The 20,118-nt window shown below is 46.3% G+C and overlaps 4 protein-coding genes across 7 annotated transcripts in view; 1 reads left to right on the forward strand and 3 right to left on the reverse strand.

Annotated features, from left to right (window-relative positions):
* The window catches only part of RNASE8 (ribonuclease A family member 8), a 15,823-nt gene extending 12,576 nt beyond the window's left edge, over positions 1-3,247 (reverse strand). The window contains exon 1 of the mRNA XM_017853438.1: positions 3,140-3,247. The gene's annotated coding sequence lies outside the window, so the exon portion shown is untranslated. The remainder of the gene's footprint in view (positions 1-3,139) is intronic.
* Positions 3,248-5,848: 2,601 nt separating this feature from the next.
* Positions 5,849-7,884, reverse strand: RNASE7 (ribonuclease A family member 7). Of its 2 annotated transcripts, none has more exons than XM_017853440.1 (2): positions 7,635-7,884; positions 5,849-7,140 (listed from the first exon to the last, which is right to left on the reverse strand). In XM_017853440.1, exon 2 carries the CDS (start codon positions 7,097-7,099, stop codon positions 6,629-6,631), a length of 471 nt encoding a protein of 156 aa, XP_017708929.1. In that variant the 5' UTR covers positions 7,100-7,140; positions 7,635-7,884; the 3' UTR covers positions 5,849-6,628. The 2 variants fall into 2 exon arrangements, with proteins under 2 accessions (XP_017708929.1, XP_017708930.1); XM_017853441.1 differs by having other exon boundaries at positions 6,494-7,104; positions 7,635-7,696.
* A 7,559-nt stretch (positions 7,885-15,443) lies between these two features.
* On the forward strand, positions 15,444-17,271 carry RNASE13 (ribonuclease A family member 13 (inactive)). The gene has a single exon (XM_017853442.1). It carries the CDS (start codon positions 15,731-15,733, stop codon positions 16,265-16,267), a length of 537 nt encoding a protein of 178 aa, XP_017708931.1. The 5' UTR covers positions 15,444-15,730; the 3' UTR covers positions 16,268-17,271.
* Positions 17,272-17,921: 650 nt separating this feature from the next.
* TPPP2 (tubulin polymerization promoting protein family member 2) lies at positions 17,922-19,906 on the reverse strand. 3 transcript variants are annotated; one of them, XM_017853444.1, is made up of 4 exons: positions 19,788-19,906; positions 19,338-19,579; positions 18,931-19,084; positions 17,922-18,200 (listed from the first exon to the last, which is right to left on the reverse strand). In XM_017853444.1, exons 2-4 carry the CDS (start codon positions 19,508-19,510, stop codon positions 18,015-18,017), a joined length of 513 nt encoding a protein of 170 aa, XP_017708933.1. In that variant the 5' UTR covers positions 19,511-19,579; positions 19,788-19,906; the 3' UTR covers positions 17,922-18,014. The 3 variants fall into 3 exon arrangements, with proteins under 3 accessions (XP_017708933.1, XP_017708932.1, XP_017708934.1); XM_017853443.1 differs by having other exon boundaries at positions 19,798-19,879; XM_017853445.1 differs by having other exon boundaries at positions 19,747-19,869.
* Between the last annotated feature and the right edge of the window lie 212 nt (positions 19,907-20,118).

Raw genomic sequence — 20,118 nt, forward strand, 5'->3', positions numbered from 1 at the left:
AAAAAAAAAAAAAAAAAAAAAAAAAAAGAAAGAAGAAAAAAAAAGAAAGATATCTGAGATCCATTTGATATTATTAGTTGGAGTGTCACTTTGGAAATATCACAGGGCTCGTTCAGAAAAGCCCGAGTTCTTTGCCTAAATTATTTATGTAATCTTGGGCAAGGTGTTTAAGTCCTCAGGGTCTTATTTTGCTCATTTGCAACATGAGGAAGACAGCACTAGAAGATCTCCGAGAACACTGGCCAAGATGTCTTGCAGCATTATAATGTTGTGATTATCTACTGAGAGAGCCCTAAAGCCATGGAGATAGGAAATTTCGTCTTGTGCTAAATGCCATGACCCAAGCAGGAATTTGTACTAATTCACACCACAGTTAATGTTTTAAATGTGTCAATTCAACTAAGTTTCTATTAAAAAACCATAGAAAGTAATGACCACGATGTTTTTCTGCTATAACCAGTCCACCGGACATGAGTCACAGGCATTGGTGGAGGTTTTGAATGATGGAAAATGAACCAGAAAATTAAGCTGAATCAGAGGGTGGGAAAAATAGAAGGGGTTTCCACGATGGAGGTGAGGGGAGAGTAAGCCTTCCTAAGGACTAATTTAAATATCTCAGGAGGGGAAGTTGGAAATGTCACTAGAGCCCTGTCTCCATCAATTGCTGCAGTAATCAAATTCTTTGGATAGGAGGGAATACAGAGGCACCCTCAAAAGTTAGTGGTCCTAAGTCCTCCAACTTATTTTCACATCATTGGATTCATAAATTCACAGAGGTTGGAGATCAGAAAAACCTCCCTCAAGTAATCTTAAAAGAAATTCTCCAAAGCCCCCCTTTTCTTCTCCTTCAACTCAAAGTACCCATCCATTCCTCCCAAATTACTTTATCTAGAGAAATTAATACATATTGTCCTTTTTGTCTGACCTTAAACCTTACCTTATCTACTCTTGGCTAGGAGCTATTTGGCAAGAGGCGGATGAGGAGGAGTTTGGCCTCCCTTGTTTAAATCCTTTGTTCTTCTGTCACGGAAGTCAAGCCTGCTGCATTCATCACAGGTTTGGCCACTCAACATTTGACACCACAATGATAAATAGAAATGCTAACACTACTCAAACTTTCCCTACATGCTAGTCACTGTACTAAGCGCTTTATATGTATTGTTACTTTTTTTTTTTTTTTTTTTTTTTTTTTTTTTTTTTTTGAGACGGAGTCTTGCTCTGTCGCCTGGGCTGGAGTGCAGTGGCCGGATCTCAGCTCACTGCAAGCTCTGCCCGCGAGTTTACGCCATTCTCCTGCCTCAGCCTCCTGAGTAGCTGGGACTACAGGTGCCCGCCACCTCGCCCGGCTAGTTTTTTTTTTATTTTTAGTAGAGACAGGGTTTCACCGTGTTAGCCAGGATGGTCTCGATCTCCTGACCTCGTGATCCGCCCGTCTCGGCCTCCCAAAGTGCTGGGATTACAGGCTTGAGCCACCGCGCCCGGCCTGTATTGTTACTTTTAATCCACATTATACTCTTGTGAAGTGGTAGTGAAGATCCATGTCCCTGAAGGTATTCAAGCCCAAAAACCATCTGTTGGTAGCATTATTGCCAGGCACATTGGCTCTCACCTGTAATCTCGGCACTTTGGGAGCCCGAAGAGAGTAGGTCGCTTGAGCTCAGGAGTTTGAGACCAGCTTACATAGATGGGGACACTCCCACCTCCCTAAACTAAGAGGCCTTGTATCACAGTATGTATTTTCATCACGAGCACACATTTTTCTTTACATGTCCTCTTATGAACTGTGGACTTCTTACAAGATCTCATTAGCAATGTGGGCTTTCTCGTGTCCCTGTAGCTCCATGGATTTTCCCAAGCTTACTGGTTTTGGAGTCTTGCACAGGTAAGCATCCTGGTAAGAGCTATAACTGCTCTTCTTTTTGCCCACTTATGGTGGGGTGGGGGTAGGGGGAGGACATTAGAATGAGGCTCTGAAGTCTTTGAAGCACTTTTGGAAGCCCAGTTGTGCAGGTGCCTGGAAGAAGTGTGATGAAATGAGCTGAAGCTCTCCCAAGGAGAAGAGAAGGCTCCCTGGACGTTGTTGCTACTGGTATGTTTTTTGGTACCATAGCTCAAGGGTTATCCCCCAGAGCCCCAGACGCTATGAAGAGGGCCAAAGGGTCCTGATCTTAAGGGCAGGGTGTAGGCAGAGGAAATCCCTGGAGCTGAGGATCCTTCTCTTCACAGTGATTCTGTTGGCCCTCTTCATGGCGTCTAGAGCTCATTTACTTCAGTGTGTGGAGACTTCTGGGAACCAGAGTCATGTAGAAAAGTCTCCTCCCCAGTCTACCTCAAATAGTCTCCCTCCTAGGAGAGCCAGCTCATCTATCTCCAGTTCTTGGGTTACTTTCTTTACTGAACTCCGTTTCCACTCCTTCACTCCATGTTGAAATAATTCTCTTTAAGTCCATCTGCACAAGACTGGGCAAAGCTCCCCTGGACACCATCCTCCTCTCTCCAAGCTCCCAGCCCCAGCAACAGAAATATCTCATAATTAAGCAGTCTCCTTTTCCTATTATTCAGCTTTCAAGTAGCAATGCATCACAGTTCAGCCAGACTTGGTATTTGGCCCAACTTATTATCTTCTTGTAGCACAGCGTTGGCTTTTGGAAGGCTGAATAGCCGAATTCCGATTTCATCACTATTCCTGGCATCCTTTAACTTGGCTGTGATCAAGATCACACGAAGGATTGAGTGACTGTTAAATCTAATCAGGTAGGGCACCAGTAATGAGAATAGGCCAGGCCATTTGGATTTATTGTTAATATTTGAATAGTTACTTCCAAATATTGGTGAGTATTCTAGATGTAACCTGGAGTGAAATTTTCCTTGTGAACTTAAAAAAATTACTATATTGAAAGTCTACCAGCCAGTGGAAGTATAAATGAATATTTATTATTATTTATTATTTTAAGAAAGATGTTATTAATGGTTGTGAAAGCTTATATATGAAACAATTATTTAAAATTTCTACATGGTTAAAAAATAGGAAATTAGTTCACAGGTAATATGAATAATAGGAGAGTGTTGGCGAGAGAATTTTAGGAAGAACCTTTTGTCCCTTGATCAACAATGGTTTGAACTGTGCAAGTCCACTTACATTCCAATTTTTGTCTGCTTCTGCCATCCCTGAGACAGCAAGACCAACCCCTCCTCTTCCTTCTCCTCCTCAGCCTCCTTAACGTGAAGACAATGAGGATGAAGACTTTTATGATGAGCCTCTTCCACTGTGGGAATGGTAAATATATTTTTTCTTCTTTACGATTTTCTTAATGACAGCTTTCTTTTCTCTATCTTACTTTATTATAGGAATATGGTACATAATACATATAGCATACAAGAGATATGTTAACTGAATGTTTATGTTATTGGTAAGGCTTCAGGTGATCAATAGGCTATTAGTAGTTAAGTTTTGAGGGAGTCAAAGGTTATACTTGGATTTTCGACTGCACAGTGGGCACCCTTAACCTCTATGTTGTTCAAAAGCCAACTGTAACTTCTGAGACCAAGGTATGTATGTATGTATGTATGTATTTTGAGACAAGCTCTCATTCTGTTACCCAGGCTGGAGTGCAGATCATGGCTCACCGCAGCCTCGACCTTCTGGGCTCAAGAGATCCACCACCTCAGCCTCTGGAGTAGCAGGGACTACAGGCATGTGTCACCACACCCAGCTAATTTTTGTATTTTTTGTAGAGATGGGGTATCACCATGTTGCCCAGGCTGGTCTCAAACTCCTGGGCTCAAGTAATCTGCTCTGGTTAGGCCTCCCAAAGTGCTAGGATTACAGGTGAGAGCCACTGTGCCTGGCTGAGCCCAATGTATTTACAACAATTTAATAAACAGCACAAGTAGTATTTAATTTAACAAATAGTACAAAACAGAACAATAGAAATTAGATTACATCATAATTCTATCTATGGTTTAATTATGTCATACTCTTTTTAGAATTGGTTGGTGTGTTATCATTTACTATGTAAATAAAATAATCCCAGAAGAAGTACACATATTTGAAAGAGTTTTTGGAAATGGAGATAAAGCTTACATAAAATACGCAAGTCTTTTTTTTTAAATTTATTTTTATGACCACTTGTCGCCTCTTGAAACAAATCTTAAGTGTGCAGTTCAATGAGTTTTCACATAGGAAACATATCCAGACCAAGAATAGAATATTTCCAGGTCCTCAGAAGGCTCCCCCATGCCCCTTTACAGTTGGTACTTCCCCAAGACTACAACTATTCTGACCTCTATTGACACAGGTTACTTCAGAACTTTCTAGTTATTTAATGCTATTTAGGTCACGAGTCTTTCAAGAAAAAGTTTTATTTGGAAATTCTTCTTATTTTGGGTGGATGTATTGAAGGCATAATTTTTAGCCACTTAAAATTTTGTGAGGAGAATGTCTCTGAAACCATATTATACATAGAAAGATCATCAATAAAGATAGAGTTGTGAAAAAAGAATAAAATGAAGAAAAAAATCGGCTGCCCCCAAGTATCTTGCTTTTCTATGCACCGCAAGTGAAAATCATCTCTTTAGAATGGTAAATGTAGTATAGTGACCGCAAGAGTTCAGAACAAATTCAGATTTTGGATAAACTTCAGATTTATTCAAGAATCTCAGAAGCCATTTGATGATGGCAATGTTCTGTTTCCAGGTAGTAGTTATTTTTATACTCAGTCGTTTGGCTGTGGCGGCCAACTCATTAACTTATTGGCCCTCATTCTGTTAGAACTGTTCAATGATCTGCTCTCCTTTCTTTTAATCATCCTTTCCCTACCTTCTCTCCTTATCATCTCAGACAACCTGGCTGCCTCGCGGGACTCTGCCTGCGGGCTTGTTCTCTAACCCACTCATGATCATCACTTTGGCAGAAGAAAGTCTCTGGGGAGACCTTAGTGAGGGTGTTTGCCTTGGTCTGAGTGTTTTCCAAAGATGGAGATTGCTACTACTAGTTATCACGATCTAATACCTATCAGTCCTTGGGGCTGACAGGAGTTCCATAGATATCATTTCCACATCTTTACCTGGAATCCTATTTGGCAGGTAGGATTCCTCTCATTTTGCTGTAGAGAAACAGACCAGCCAATTGCTCAAGGTCATGTAGACGGGAGTCAGGATTTACACCTGATTCTGTCTGGCTCCAAAGCTTACTCTGACTCTGGTCAGTAGTGTAAAAGCACAGTAGTTGATAGGGAGGGACAGGTAGAGTGGAATCCTCATGAGGGTTGGGAATGTCTTATAATGAATTTGGGTTTGAAATAGGGCGGGCATGGGATACAATGCAGCTTGTTTGGGACTGAGATAAAGGAAGAAAGAAGGGGATGGTGCTGGTCAGGCAATGCTGGAGAGACCATCAGGACTGGCCAATACCAAGCCATACCTTCTCCAGTTCCACTCACCAGAGCAGGAGAAATGGTATCTGTAGCCCAGGGGGACAGGGAAATGGCATTTTCGCATCTCAACTCCTCAGGCCTGGGCAGACTGCCAGAGTGGAGAGCCAGGGAAGCAACGAGGCAGGGGAGATCATTATCAGGAGGAAGGAAGCTCTGGCAGCTCCCACCAGCCTGTTTGTGACAAGCAGGCTCAGGGCCACGGAAGTCCTTTAAGGTCAAAGGAAATGTGATCCTGGATCTAGGGGATGAAGCTGAGACACTCCCTTTACCTTATGTCTTCAGGCCAAGGGGATCCAGCCAGAGCCAGGCCCAGGGCCTAGGTTAGAAGAGCAGTGGTCTAGAGAAGTGGGAGGGGCAGTTAGAGAGAAAGAGAGAGAAGAAATAAGATGCCAGAGCACCTTATAAACAATCTCTTGGCTAGAGAGGTAATGATCTTTATTGCAGCCAATACAGAGTAACTGGCTCTTCAGAGCACCCATTTCTTCATGGGTGAACTCTCACCTAGTTCTCCTCTTGCCCCTGTAACGGTGTCTTCTTTGTTGCCCAACTGGTAGAGTAGAAAGTACACTATATTTAGAGTAACGAGACCTAGGTTCGAGTCCAGGTTCTGCTACTAACTAATTAGACAAGCTCTTTAATTAATTAAGCTTTCTAAAATCTCCATTTCCTCATCCATAAAGAAGGCATACAATCCCTGTCAAGTCTATGTCACAGGGGATTAGAGGATTCACGTGGAAGCTCTACACAAATATGAAGTGGTATTTATTTATATTTTTCTTTGCTTCAGGTCACCTCACTGCCACGTCAGAGCTGGGGAAGACTTCTAGTTCAGGAACAGAAACAGCTGTGTCCACAAATCCCATATGCCCCTTTTCCATTTATTTCCTCCCCTTGTCATGCTGCCATAATGCCAGGGGGCAGGGGAGACATGTGCAAAGGCATAGACCAGGGAACCCACAGCCCTGAGCTTGCTCAGCCCCTTTCTTGGGGATAGGCATCTGGGGAAATGGCAACAAAAAGATGAAAAGCCATCCCTCTAGAGCTCAGCTCACCAGAGTGTCAGCTTCAGCCTCCCAGCAGAGGCTGAACCAGGAAGAGCCCCAGGAGATGAGGGGAAGAGAATGCTCTGGGTGTAGGGGAGTGGTGCAGAGGGCTGGAGAGGGAATTGAGGCTCAGCAAGGCAGTCTGGAAACCTAAAGGACTCTGTCCAAGTGCACAGGAACCAGGTGGAATTGCTGAGAGTCTTTTTTCTGGGGAGGCTTACAGGCCACTATGTAAGACTTGTTCTGGTGCTTCTCTTTGTACCTGCAGTTCGGGTACTTCCCTGAGGTGAGCTCACACATGGTCAGGGACACGGGCCCATGGCTCTGGTGGCAGTTTTTATCGCCATTCTTGCAGGCTCTGTTGGAGGTCTGGCAGGTGGTGGCCACACTGGAGAAAGGCTGGTGCAGGAAGGTGTTGAGGTCTTTGCACCGTTTTGTGTGCTTGTTGATGTTTTTCATGGCTGAGTTGCATGCTTGAGGGCTGGGCTGCACGTGCTGAATTTTAAACCACTGAGATGGGGTCATGCCCTTGGGTTTGGCACTGACTGGGATCTCTGCCACCCACAGCCCGAGCAGCAGAAGCAGCAGAAGGGGGCAGAATCCTGCTCTGGCCGGTGCCATCTCTCCTAGTGGGGAACAGTCAGAATGGAGGGCAGGGGTCGCTGGGACAGAGGTGTTCAGTCGAGAAATTAGTCCTCCTATACTTGCTTATATGAGCTAATCACCCATCTCCCTACTCGGTTGTCTCCTTTCCTCACTGTGTCTCATCTCTGCCTCTTCTTCTGTGTGTCCACATCCGCTGCAGTCCCAACACCAACCCTGTGGCCCCATCTCTCATCTTGTATTTCTGCTCCCTTCATTCTGTCCCTGTTGCCTGTCACTCTTTGTCCTCTCCCCTTTCCCTCAAATCTCATCTCTTTTGTGTCTCCATGTTCCTGTGTCCCCATTCCCATCTCGTCTGTGTTCCCATTCTTTTTCATTTTTTTTGCCTCCATCCCCAACGTCACTCTCCCCTTTCCCCAATGCGTGTCCCCATCTCCCCTAAATCCAGTCCCTCCTTTAACCATTTTATCACTCACTCGAGTGTACTGTCAGGATCAGAGCCCATCCCTCCTTCTCTGTCCTCACTCCTCCCCAGATCCTGCTGCAGCCTCACCTTTGCGTTTGGTCTTCGTGCTGTCACTCCTGCTCAGTGGGCTGAGGCGGTGTCCACACACTGCTAGGTTGTCAGATCTCTGAGGGCCTCTTCTCACTCCTGAACTCCTTAAGAGCTGGCCTGGGCTGTGCTGCGTCTGTTTGGAGGCGGGCTGGGGAGCATCACTGGATCAGGAAATGAATCAGGTTCATGCCTCTCCACTTACATGTCCCAAATACGTGGACACCTAAGGATGTCTGTACCTGCCTAAACATGTTCAGCAATGAGGAAGCTTGAATCGTCACATTCAAAGACTATATTTGTCCCCTGGCCACATGGTTCTAATGACTCTTTAATAGAGCACCTGATTCAGGTGTCAACTGAAATCAATTTCAGGAAGAGTTGTCATTTATATCCTCTCATATACACCTCTGGTCCATGATCCTGGGAAGAGTCAATCACTGTGATGTTAAGAGTTGCTTCTTCTCTGACCTGAGGTACAGATCGAACAGCCTAGAAAGACGCTTTGTCTGATTCCTTGTCTTCTGGAGATACTGCTTATCTTTCGGAGGAGATGGAAGAGACACGAGGGAGGTGGGTGAATCATCACTGTCACGATGCCCGGCACCATCCCCAATAGCAAAGTCATTCCACAATGATTCATGGGCCTCTCTAGTTCCAGGTACCAACCAAGGCCACGTGACTTTACCTGGAGAAGGCCGCCAACACCTCTCCATTTCACTTGTTCCCTCCCTTTTTTATTGAAAGTTACGAAACTTTAATACTTCCCAAATATTTGTGTTTAAAATGCTATTGGTGTTGCTGCTCTCAACATCCTGCCTCAGTACTCCTTCACTTTGTATGTCCTGTTCCTTGTGGTGGTGACGGCTGTGTGCAGCGTCTGGGTCAGTGCTACTCTGGGGGCTCCTGTGAGCTTGGAATATGACACTCAGGAGAACCGAGACGCCAAGACAGAGAAGCATCACCCTCTGTGGGTGAGAAGGCCTGTGAAACTGAGATGAGTAGTATTTTTGTTTTCAGAATTTACCTGTAAGTAGTAGGTAATCTCAGAATCTTGGGCATGATTCATTCATGTAGTCAACAAATATTTATCGAGCACCTACTAAATGTCTAGGTACTTGGGATATATCACTGAACAAAAAAGGCAAAAATGGCCAGGTACGGTGGGCCACACCTGTAATCCCAGTACTTTGGGAGGCCACGGCAGGAGGATTGCCTAAGGCCACGAGTTCAAGACCAGCCTGGGCAATGTGACGAAACTCTGTCTCTACAAAAAATTTGAAAAATTAGCCAGGCATGGTGGTGCGTGCCTGTGGTCCCAGCTGCTCCAGAGGCTGAGGTGGGAGGATTGCTTGAGCTTTGGAGATAAAATCTGCATTGAAAAATCATGATTGCACCACTGCACTCCAGCCTGGGGGAGACCCTGTCTCATAAAACAAACAAACAAACAACAAAAACAAACAATGACAAAAGTCCCTGCCTTTGTGGAGCTTACATTCCATTGGAGAAAGACAGTAAAAACAAAATGTATACTTTGCTCAAAGTGATAATTGCTAGGGAAAAAAGTAGGACAGTACAGGGCTTGGCAGTCAGTAATTTTATGTAAGATGGTTGAAATCGCTGACTCTGGGGCAGAGACTTGAAGATAAGAGTGAACTTGTGATTATCTGGGAGGAAGAATGTTTCAAGTGAAGAGACTAGCGCTGCAAAACCCCCAGAGCAGACAGATCCCTAAGGTGTTGGAGCAACAGCAGTGTGTCCAGTGTGGCTGGAGCAGGTGACTGAGAGTTCAGAGAGGAACCAGAGACAAGGTCATTGGGAAGATGTACAGACCATTTGAAGGCCTGTGACTTTTACTCCGAGCACAATAGGGAACCCTAGGAGGGTTCTAAGTAATGAACAAAGAACCTGTCTGCTTAAAGGATTACCTGGCTGTTGTGTGGATTATAACTGTGGAGAAGTTGCACAACCCATCCTGATCATAAGGTTTGTGTTCTGGTCCAGCATTTATGATTCTGAGTCAGGAGGATGGGGAGTTTGTTTTGAGTCCAGGAGGACATTATTTTAGTAGATGGACAGCACAGCTGTGGGTTGGGGGTCAGGATGAAGGATCTTTAGAAGAAAAAGTGGTGTTGGAGATGAGAAATGCCACTAGATGGCAAAAGAGAATCAAGAACAAATTCACACAGGCCTTTGGCTCTTCTGGTTTGTCCTCAGGGAGGCCTTGGCTAGGGGAACAGCTGTTCACTTCTTTGTTAAGGTGTCCCAAGCTTTGCAAGCTGAACTTCTGGATAGAAGTTCTGGATAGAGAATTATGCCCCTGCTGCTGTAGAAACATGAATGTTAGGAGATAAAACCCATGGTTTAAACCAGGCTGTGTATTAAATGTGTATCAGCACAGGCCAGTCTAGCCTTTGGAATGGAGGCTTGGCAGAAGGCTGCAAGCTCATTTGAATGCCTAGCTTGGTTTCCTTTCTACTTCTCATTATTCTAGAGTGAGATGTTTTCAAGCCATGATTTAAACTTCCCTCTGCACTTGTGTTTTCCTGACATTGTAATTATCCTAGTTTGTTCTTCAACTCGAGTATGCTGGGCTGTGTAGAAGGCTGCCTTAGGACTGTGTGAAAGTGAAATAAACATGGCCCTACTGCCTCAGTCCAAAGGGAAAAGAGAGTAAAGGTTTAAGTTTGCACATGAAAATTGAAATAGAGTTGAACCTACCATATGTGCAATTCAACTGAAACCTTTGTTTTGCCTCAATTATTTGGATAAGGGAAGTGATTCTGTTTGTGTGCCTAAATTATCCAACTTCCAAGATCTGCTTCACCTTGCACTTGGTAGGCTAATTTTGCTATTTTGCCTTCACTGCATTCATGGGACAACAGAAAAAGATGGAAGAAGGGGGATAAGGTTAGGAAGAAGAAAAAGATTCAGGCATCAGGCCAGCGACTGGTTCAGGAGTTTCACAGGAGGGAGAAGAAAGACTTAGAGAGAGCAAGAGCAGAAGACAAAATGGTGGGAGAGAAGACAGAAGGGAAGAAAAAGTCCCTTACACCAGCAGTCTCTACCCCTGCTTCCTTCTCATTCTATCGTCGAAGTCACTGCTGTTGGCCCAGCTTCTCCTTAGGCTGCTGTTGTGTGTGTGTGTTTAAGTTGGGGCGGGTGTTGTGAAAATCCCAACAGTGCCAGGTGGACCTCTGCCTGTCTTCCCCGCAGGACAACAGCTGCTGCTTCCTCTCGCCTGTGCTGGGAGGGAGTGAAGGGGGAAGGGAGAGAGGAGGGCTGGGCCTGGATTGGTGCCTACCCTTCAGAGCCAAGCCTCTCTGCCTTCCGGAGTTCCACACAGCCTCTGGATACCAATGGAAAGCCCATGAGAGTTTCCTTCCAAGCAAGAGCAGATCCAAGTTCTGTTATCCTAATTTTGTTGGTCCTTTGATAAATAAAGGTAATGGGCTCATTTTTGTAGACTGAGAAAGTGAAACATACAGCAAGTTGAGATCAGATGTGGGACTTGCTTCAGGTCCTTGAATTCCCATGACCTTTCCTGGAACAGCTGTGGGTCAGGAGGAGGCAGCACTGACAGAAGTTTGGAATCCTTGGCTCCCAGACCAATGCCTTTAGACAAGTCAGGATGGAGGAAAGAGGAAACTGATTCGGGGGTTCACTGAAGCCTTGTCTCACAAGCCCTCCCAGCTCCCCATTTATGTACAGAGCAAAGTATCATTTCCTTAGCCTGGTAATCAGGGTCTGCCACAATCGGGCAAACCTGTCTTTCTAACTTTATCTCTGACTTTTCTCCCACTGAGTGCCTCAACCCCAGCCAGACTGGTTTCCCCCCATTTTTCAAGCATGTCTTTCATAGTCCTCTTTATCTCCACTTAACTTCTAACTTCACCATGAGATCCATTTCCAAGTCAGGGTTACCCCTGAGGAAAACTTTCTCTGACCTTCCCAATTCAGAGACATCTTTCTCACCTCTAAATTCCTACAGCATTTACTGTCTTGAGAATGTTTAATTTTCTGCCTTGAATCACTGGTTATTTCTTCATATGTAATGTATTATCTTTCTCTTAGACTGTCAATTCCCACAACACGAGGACCACCACTTACACTTCTTTTGCACATTTCACAGTATATAGCGTAATGCCTTGCATATAAGTGACCCTAACTGATTCAACTTTTAGAAGGCATTCTGTCTGCTCCTCAATGATCCTAGTCTGAGATGGGATTGCTACCAGCCCACAGAGATGGTTAGCAGATGAGGAACTGACAATGCAGCTTCTGGACTTCAGCCCTGGGTTCGAGGTGATGCTACGAGAAGAAGGTTGAGATGGCTGAGGCAATCCTTCGGTTTCAAGGACAGCTCAGGAACTGTCCATGACACAGTATATTGTTTGAGCAACTTGAATTGGACAGGGCAAAGGGTGATGCCAATGAGATCATGGTGAGCCCACTCAGGGCAAAATTTTGGGGTTCTCCTCAGTCATAGGGAGTCACCCTTGCACCTGCCACTCTAGCCAGTTGTTCTACAAATGCTTACCATTGGGGAGGGCAGGACGAGAATGTGTAAATGATTACACGCAGAGGGTCATCTTTACAGGAAAAACAACTCAGTTATTGTTTCAATGGTGAACTATCAATACACATTTTGCCGGTAGAATCAGTACCATTACAATCAACATTTATTTAACAAAAATATTTTGAAGTCCCAGGTGTTTATCATTTTCATTAATACATAAGATACAAGTAAGTCTGCTTTTGTTAAGAAATTTGATTAGCTAATTATTTAGACCAGGGCTTCACAACCTCAGTGTTATTTACATCTTGGTCTGGATAATTCTTTGTTATGGGAGCTATCCTGTGAAATGTGGGATGTTCAGCAATATCCCTGGCCACAGGCCAGTAGCAAGTCCTGGTTGTGACAACCAAAAATGTCTCCAGACATTATCCAATTGTCCCTGGAACTACTGAATTAGACATGTGACCTTGAGCAAGCCACTGTCCCTCTAGAACTTAGTTTTTCATCCCTAGGGTAATGCTTGAGTATGTAAAACCCAGTGTAATGGGACAACAATCCCACTAATCTCAGGCTTACAGAGCACATGACACCATGATGAGGATGTCAGAATGGATGAAGTAATCTTATGCATCAGCACCTCTAGGATAGGGTTTTAGGGAACAGATCACCAGGATTGCAGTTGGGAACCCAAAGGCTCATCGTCATTATATCATTTAAGTTCTGAATGCTTTCCTCTATAACGTGCTGTTCAGTTTCTGTAATTGTCTGGCAGAAGTGAGTGGTGTTGGGTGTGGGGAGTGAAGAGCAGTGATGGGTGGGTGGGGAATGAAGGAAGTGGAAGACCAAAAGGTATAAAAAGTCCCTTTCTATTCTCAGGGAAGCTGCAGCCTTGAGGGACCAGGGAAGAGGTGGCATGATTCAAGGCAGGGACCGCAATGTGGTTGGCTTCCTCAAAGCAAAGGCTTGAGTCAGCCAGGCTCAGGCAACACCCTGCATCGGCACCCACTCAGTGTTGTCTTGTTGAGCAGCCTGAAGGATACAGATGAGCCACCTGCCCATGTGGGCTCTCTCCTCACTTGCTTGACTGTGCCCACTTCCTTGGGGAGGCCTTCCAACCAGAGGCTTTCTAAGTGGGACCTCTGGGTTGAGTCTTTCTATGAGCTAGCACCATGAGATAGATGGAGGTGAGAAGGAGAAGCAGGGTTCCAGATAGAGGAGACAGCAGGAGATAGGGCATGGAGGAGGTGGGGGACAAGGTGGGAAGAAAGCAGGGATGCAGACACAGTTGTGCACACGGGCAGGTGCAAGATCATGGGAAGTCTTATGTCCTGTGATATGTAGTTTGGACCATACCCTACGACAAGCTTGTCCAACCCATGGCCCGTGGGCCACATGTGGCCCAGGATGGCTTTGAATGCAGTCCAACACAAATTCGTAAACTTTCTTAAACATTATGAATTTTTTTTGCATGTTTTAAGCTCATCAGCTGTCATTAGTGACAGTGTATTTTATGTGTGGCCCAAGACAATTCTTCTTCCAATGTGGCCCAGGGAAGCCAAAAGATTGGGCACTCCTACCCTATGAGAACAAGCTATTGCAGAGTTTTAGACGAAAGAAGGGACCACATTTTTTCTCTTGAAGTTGAATCAGATATATACTTGAGTCTTACTGGAGTTGGAGTGTGTGTGGTGTCCAGGAGAGACAAGAGCATCTGCTGAGAAAGAAATAAGAATGGAAGAGATGGGCTTGGGAAAAGTTTAAGATTGTCAGGGCTGTGTGACTGATGGACTCAGGCTCACACTGAGGACTCACCATGTGCCAGGCACTGGTCTAAAAACTCTTGATATACATCTTAATGGATCCTAATACTGCCATGAGGTAAAAAATGCTATCATCATGAACAGATGAAACAAGGAAGCTTTCAGTGGTTTAGTAAACAGACAGATGGTGTGCAGCTTATAAGCTGCAGAGGCAGGATTCAATTCCTGGTCTGTTTTACTCAAAAGCCTTGATCTTCACCACCATGCAGGACTGCCTCCCCATAGTTGGGATTGGGGAGGTGGCGGGGTCTAGGATCACTTTCAGGTTTCTTTCATAGGTAACCAGGGAAACTGAGATAGACAACACAGGAAGAGAAACAAGTTGTGGGGAAGATGGATTCCATTTTGGACTGTAGTTTGTGCTGTCAGAAAGTGCCAGTTTAGGGGGTTGTACATGAAGAACACCAATCTGTCTCTCTGCGGCTTTACTCTCTCTTCCTGAGCTATATTGGGGGCCTTGGAGCACTCAGCTTTCTGTGTTCTGACTCCCCTTTTCTGCTGTCCAGCAAAGGTAAAAAGGCTGTCCTAAGAGGAGGCCCAAAATCTGGAAGACACTTTGCAGACAGATAAGGCTGAGCGACCTGTGGAAGTCAAGAGTGAGGGCTAGCAGGCTCCAGGGAGCTAGTTAGCTCTTTGATTGTGATGAAAGGGAAGATGTTGATGAAAAAGATAGGAGTGTGGCCCTTTCCCCAGCATGTCAAAGCACTCAGAGACCAACCAACAGTAAGAAACAGATCACGCCAGGCTCTGGCATCCACAGCTTTTCATGTTCAGGTTATGCTTTCAAATCCAACCTGCCAAGTTTGAGGCTTCAGAGTCAGCATGCAGAGATTTCCAGTAGTGCTCAGACCCTGACAAGGCCTGAGGTCACAGGTGAGGGCTGTGGGTGTGACAGGAGTAAGGCTGATAGGGACTGTGGGGAGTCCACACGGAGGTCTTTGATTCTCAGCCCAGCACTTTGGTGGGAGGCCCCTGAGTACATGCCCTCCTGGGCTCCCGTGAGTGGGATGACAAAGTGGCGAACGCTTTGTTCTCTGAGGGTCAGGAATAAGAAGCACTTTGTTCCTCAGAAACATAACAGTGCTTTCCTACTCACCTTGCCATGAGAGCACAGGCTATGGAACAGAGAAAACATCAAAGAAAGCCCAGACACTTAGGAACTTTTGGCAGGGAGGTTGGAACTGAGTGTTCCAATGACACTGTAGAGGAGGAGACCAGATAGCAATGCCTCTTTCCTCCCACCCATCCAACCCCCTCAGCACAGGGGCTCACCAAACTCAGGGGACATTCCTTCCTCCCAGACTGATCTTTACTCAGAAACCTTTCTAGCCTCTCCTCATCTCCTGACTGTCTTGGCCTCGGCAAGAAGAACACCCATCCCTACCCAGCTGTCTTCAGCTCCTGTCCTTCCTCCCAGCTGCCAGAGAATTATCAGGTCAGTCTGCTCCTTTCTTCTCTGCATTTTTTACTAGCAGGAGTGCCAGGGGCCCAAGGATAATTGGGAAGAGTCTCTCACCCAAGGCCAGTTAGAGCTCTTATTCTGCAAGTGTTGCAGTTCACAAACTTTGCAGAGGCTGAGATTTCTGTGGTGGACCAAGGGAGCAGGGGTGGCTGAAGGTGGGGTGGCTTCACCTTCAGCTGGGTGGTTGGCTGGGTGGCCTTGGGCAAGCACCTCCTCTTTCTGGGTCATGAGAACTTGGTTATGGGTGAGATGATCTCTAAAGTACTGTTGGGTTGGGAATGCTGGAGGCTCTGGGATGTGGCAGACAGTCACTCCAGGCCCACTGCTGCCCCCAACCACCTTAACTCTACCAGCAGGAGGAATGGCACCAGCTGTGACCCGGCTCCTTTTCCTTCAGCTTGTTCTAGGGCCAACTCTGGTCATGGACATCAAGACGCAGATTGGCAAAAAGAACTTCTATGCCTTAAACATTGACTATCCCAGGGTTACCTTCCCAAAGGGTTTCCAGGGCTATTGTAATGGTCTGATGTCCTATATGCGGGGCAAGGTGCAAAATTCGGATTGCCCAAAGATCCATTATGTGATACATGCCCCTTGGAAGGTCATCCAGAGGTTCTGCAAGTATAGTGACAGCTTCTGTGATAATTACAATGAATACTGCACGCTCACCGAGGATGCCTTCCCCATCACGGTCTGCTCCCTGAGCCACCAAAAGCCACCCACCAGTTGCTACTACGATAGTGCCCTGACCAACCAGAAGCTCTACCTACTCTGCTCCCGCAAGTATGAAGCTGATCCAATAGGCATCATCAGTCTCTATTCGGGAGTTTAATTCCTGAGTCATTCCCCAACCTCTACCACCACAGACCAGCCTGTCTCCATTTCCAACACTCTGATCCCTGTAACAAGACTTCCTTCCTGACTTCTGAGGCAGGCAGGGTCCCCTCCCAAGAGACCAGGTGGGTGGGAAAATGTCCAGGGCTTTGATCACCATACAAAGTGGTGCTATCTTCTAGGTTCTTTCCAGCTTGTTTACTCCCTCTTCACCCCCACTTCCTCATCATCCTCCCTCTCCCAGAGACAGTAAAACCCACCCAAGAAGTTGACTGTGTCCAGTTGGCAGTGACTGTCCACCCACTGGGCCAGATCCTAAGTCCTGGATGGAGGCCCAGGGCCTCAGCTCACACCATGGCAACAAGCACCAGCTCCGAGTCTCACCTCCCCATCCCCACCACCCTTCTCATCTCAGCCTCCCCCAGTTCCCTTATTCCCTCCACTCACCCACCTCCTCAGGGGATATGGCTAGCTATAGGAACCTCCCTGAGGCCTTCAGACTCATGTTAGCCTCACTTCCCCACAACCCCCAGTTTCCAGCCTGTTTCTCTCTGTGAAATTATTGTTTCTCCCTTCATATAACTGTCCTCTCCTCTTTCCTCTTACTATGGAGCCTAGGACTGTCTCTCCCCCACACTCCCCACCACCTTAGTCACCCCGCCTTCCTTTTTCCAACCTCTTTTTCTTCCAGTCTTCTTACCTTGGCTCACTGGCATTTCAAGGTATCTTCTGTCACCCATTCCACAGAGGTTTCTGCTTCCCTTCTCTTCCAGAAGCTTCTCCCAAATCCCCCAGACTCCAGAGTCTGCCCCTGACCAGGCAGGGAATGAGGCAGGCCCAGCTCTAATCAAACATAAATTTCTAAAACTACATCTGAGTACGTAAGATGTAACCATTGGAGGAAACTGGGTGAAGGGCACACGAGACCCCTCTGTACTATTTTTTTTTTTTGTAACTTCCTGTGAATCCATAATCATTTCAAAATAAAAAGTTACGAACACACACCTGACTCCTTTGTGATTTAATTGCTTTTTCTTCAGTGCCCCAGAACTCCTGCTCTTGGAATCCTGGCAGCCTCCCCCATCTGGCCATCTTCCTGAGCTACCCTTAGCAGTCTGTAAGCTCTTCTGTCCCATGTGCACCATGATGGAGGTGATGTGGGGTAAAACTTAGTGCTAGGCTGGGTGTTGAAAATAGACTCTCCCATTACCCCAGCTCTGGAACAAATTTGTAATAGAAGTCAGGCCACCTTAGCTGGCTTCTACTTCTCCACCCGAAAAACCTGAACTGCAACAGATGAGGAAGGTGGAGGGACAGGGGAAGGATCTAATACGTGATACAGTCATAGTCCATCACATCAGGAACTGCTACACCCTTTTGGGGGGTGGGGGTGGACAGGTGAATATCAGTAATATGTGAACACAAGTAGCAAATACTTTTACCTCCACATCTGGTTCATCTCTTAACTCCAAATATATTCTTCCATCCTGTTCTTGGAAGCAACTGTTGAGGAGGAATGCTAACTGATGGCTGGTAGGCATAAGGCTAAGCAGAGTGTAGGGTTTGTTGTTGAGAACCCACACTCCTGCACTGCCTCTTCTCCCTCTCTCTACACTAGTAGGCCCATCTGTCCCTCATAGACAGAGTTTTTAGCTGCTGCACACACAGATGTTTATTATTTTCCAAGTTCCCTGGTGTTAAACATGCAGGGTCAGGGAGCTAGTGGGCTAAGATGAAGCTCCTCCTTACTTGGTCTTCTTATCATAGGTGCCAGCACCCTTGTAACCACTCACGTAGCCTGTGTTGTCATTCATCACTTCCCGTCCGGCAATGCCCTTGCCCTTGCCACTCTCATCAAAGCGCTCCTTGTGGGTGCCAGTGTACTTGCTGGTGTCTGTCAAACGGTCCACTGCACCCACTGTTGTTGCTTTCTGCAAGCCAGAGGATGGATTTGAACCCTCTTCCTTTCCTTACCCTGTCATATCCCTTCCCCAAAGATGGCCAGAGATACTTAGAACAAGTGCTTGGAGCTCTTGCTCTGCCACTGGCATGGGGTGCTGCTTTCTTAGGGCCCAGATGCAGCTGTGGGCAGAAACTCTGGTAAGAGCCATTCACTCGTGGGGGAGGAGGAGTGTGATGTGGGAATGAGTGTGGCATGTGCAGAGGGAGGGTGGTTTTTCTTTTGTTTCCAGAGGAGTTATTCTGACTAGGTTGCTGCCAGAGGACTTCACTCCCACTCCCCAACCCAATATCCATTGTAGAAAGAGCTTTTAGTTCAGACGGGACAATTAAAAAAGGGAGTAGGTGAGAGGCAGGAGGCCTGAGATTAAACCCTAAATAAGAACTGAAAGAGGAGTGGGCATCAGGTACCAAATCCTCTACACTAATGTCCTCCAAAAGCCACCAAACCCTACCTGCCTGGCTCAGACACTGGACACTTGGAAGTTAGTCTAAATCCACTATTAAAATAGCCATGGACCTTGGGCAAGTCACTTCCCTTCTCTGAGCCACATTTTCCTGACTTCTGGAATATCTAGATGATCTCTAAAGTCTGTTTCTTCCCTGTCTCTACAGTCACACAGTTGGCAGGGTTAGGGAGGGCAGACTGGAACAATGGGGATTTAGGGAAGTAGGGTCAAGGGGATGAAGACTGTCACTCACAGTTGCGCCAGTGGTGGCTGGGTCCTTGCCCTCCATGAGTCCATAAATGTTCTCCAGGACTTCATCTGGACTCTTCCCTTTGAAGCGCTTCTGGCCCAGTTCCTTCACTGCCTCTTTGAACTGTTGAAACGTGATGGTTCGGGCGTTCTTGGCCCTGGTCAGTTAGACAGATATCCAGAAACTTTGGAGCACGAACGCATTACCTTCCAAGGTCCAACTCTTACCTCACTCAGATTTGTCCTCTTTTGTTCTATCAGTAAGTGTCTCGATAACAAAGAATAGCACAGTGCCAGGTACCCTGTGGTGCTTAGTAGGCCCACTGCAAATGTTCCGCCACATGAACCCTTCCATGGCCAACTACCTCGTACTTTCTTCTCACCCCCACCCCTACATCTTTGGCTCCTCACTTGACTTTGCTGAACACGATGTCCACATCTGTGGAGGTGACCATCTTGCCATCCATGATGCCACAGTCTTTGCATAGCTTGGAGAAGTTCTTGTTGTTCATTTCAGTGCCACTGCTTGATGATTCTCCAAAGGCAGCAAACCGATTGAATGTTTTCTCTGCCTCTGATGCCATGATCAGCTAGAGGTGGGGGAGGGCAGTCGTGGGAAAGACTTGGGGGTGAAGGAGGAGGGGGAGGGAGGACTGTGGAGTAAAGAGGATGAGTGTTAAGGTAAAATCAGTCAGCAACAGGAACCGCTCCCCTCTTCCCTGTTGGTGTCTCCTCTCTCCCTCCCAGCTCCCACTGCACCTACACTACTACAGCATGAGTCTCCCCTTCCCAGCACTGGAGATACCAATATGGATCCTACCTACTGAATGATCCTCTCTTTCCCCCACCTCTTTTATGTACCTAAGATTACCTGGACGGTGATCTGACCCTTCCCGGCCTTTGTATTTAAGTGTGTGCAGATATGTGGTAGCCAATTGGCTGTTGCAATGAGGAGACAGAGGGAGGAGAGGGAAGTTTCTATGACCTCAGCAGTGGTTATGTGACATCACTTCTGGTCCCAGCTACAGCCCTTGCCTTCAAAGGAGGGGGCTTTTGGTCTCCCTATCTTGCATGCTGAATTGAGCAAACTGCCAACTTTCTGACCTATTCGGATGATCACATTTCCATCATTTCAGCCAAGCTTACCCATCCTCTGGGTCCCAGTCAAATTGCCTTATGCTCTGCCCCACAA

Source organism: Rhinopithecus bieti, unplaced genomic scaffold (genome assembly GCF_001698545.2).
Source record: "Rhinopithecus bieti isolate Rb0 unplaced genomic scaffold, ASM169854v2 scaffold_34943, whole genome shotgun sequence".
NCBI lineage: Eukaryota > Metazoa > Chordata > Mammalia > Primates > Cercopithecidae > Rhinopithecus > Rhinopithecus bieti.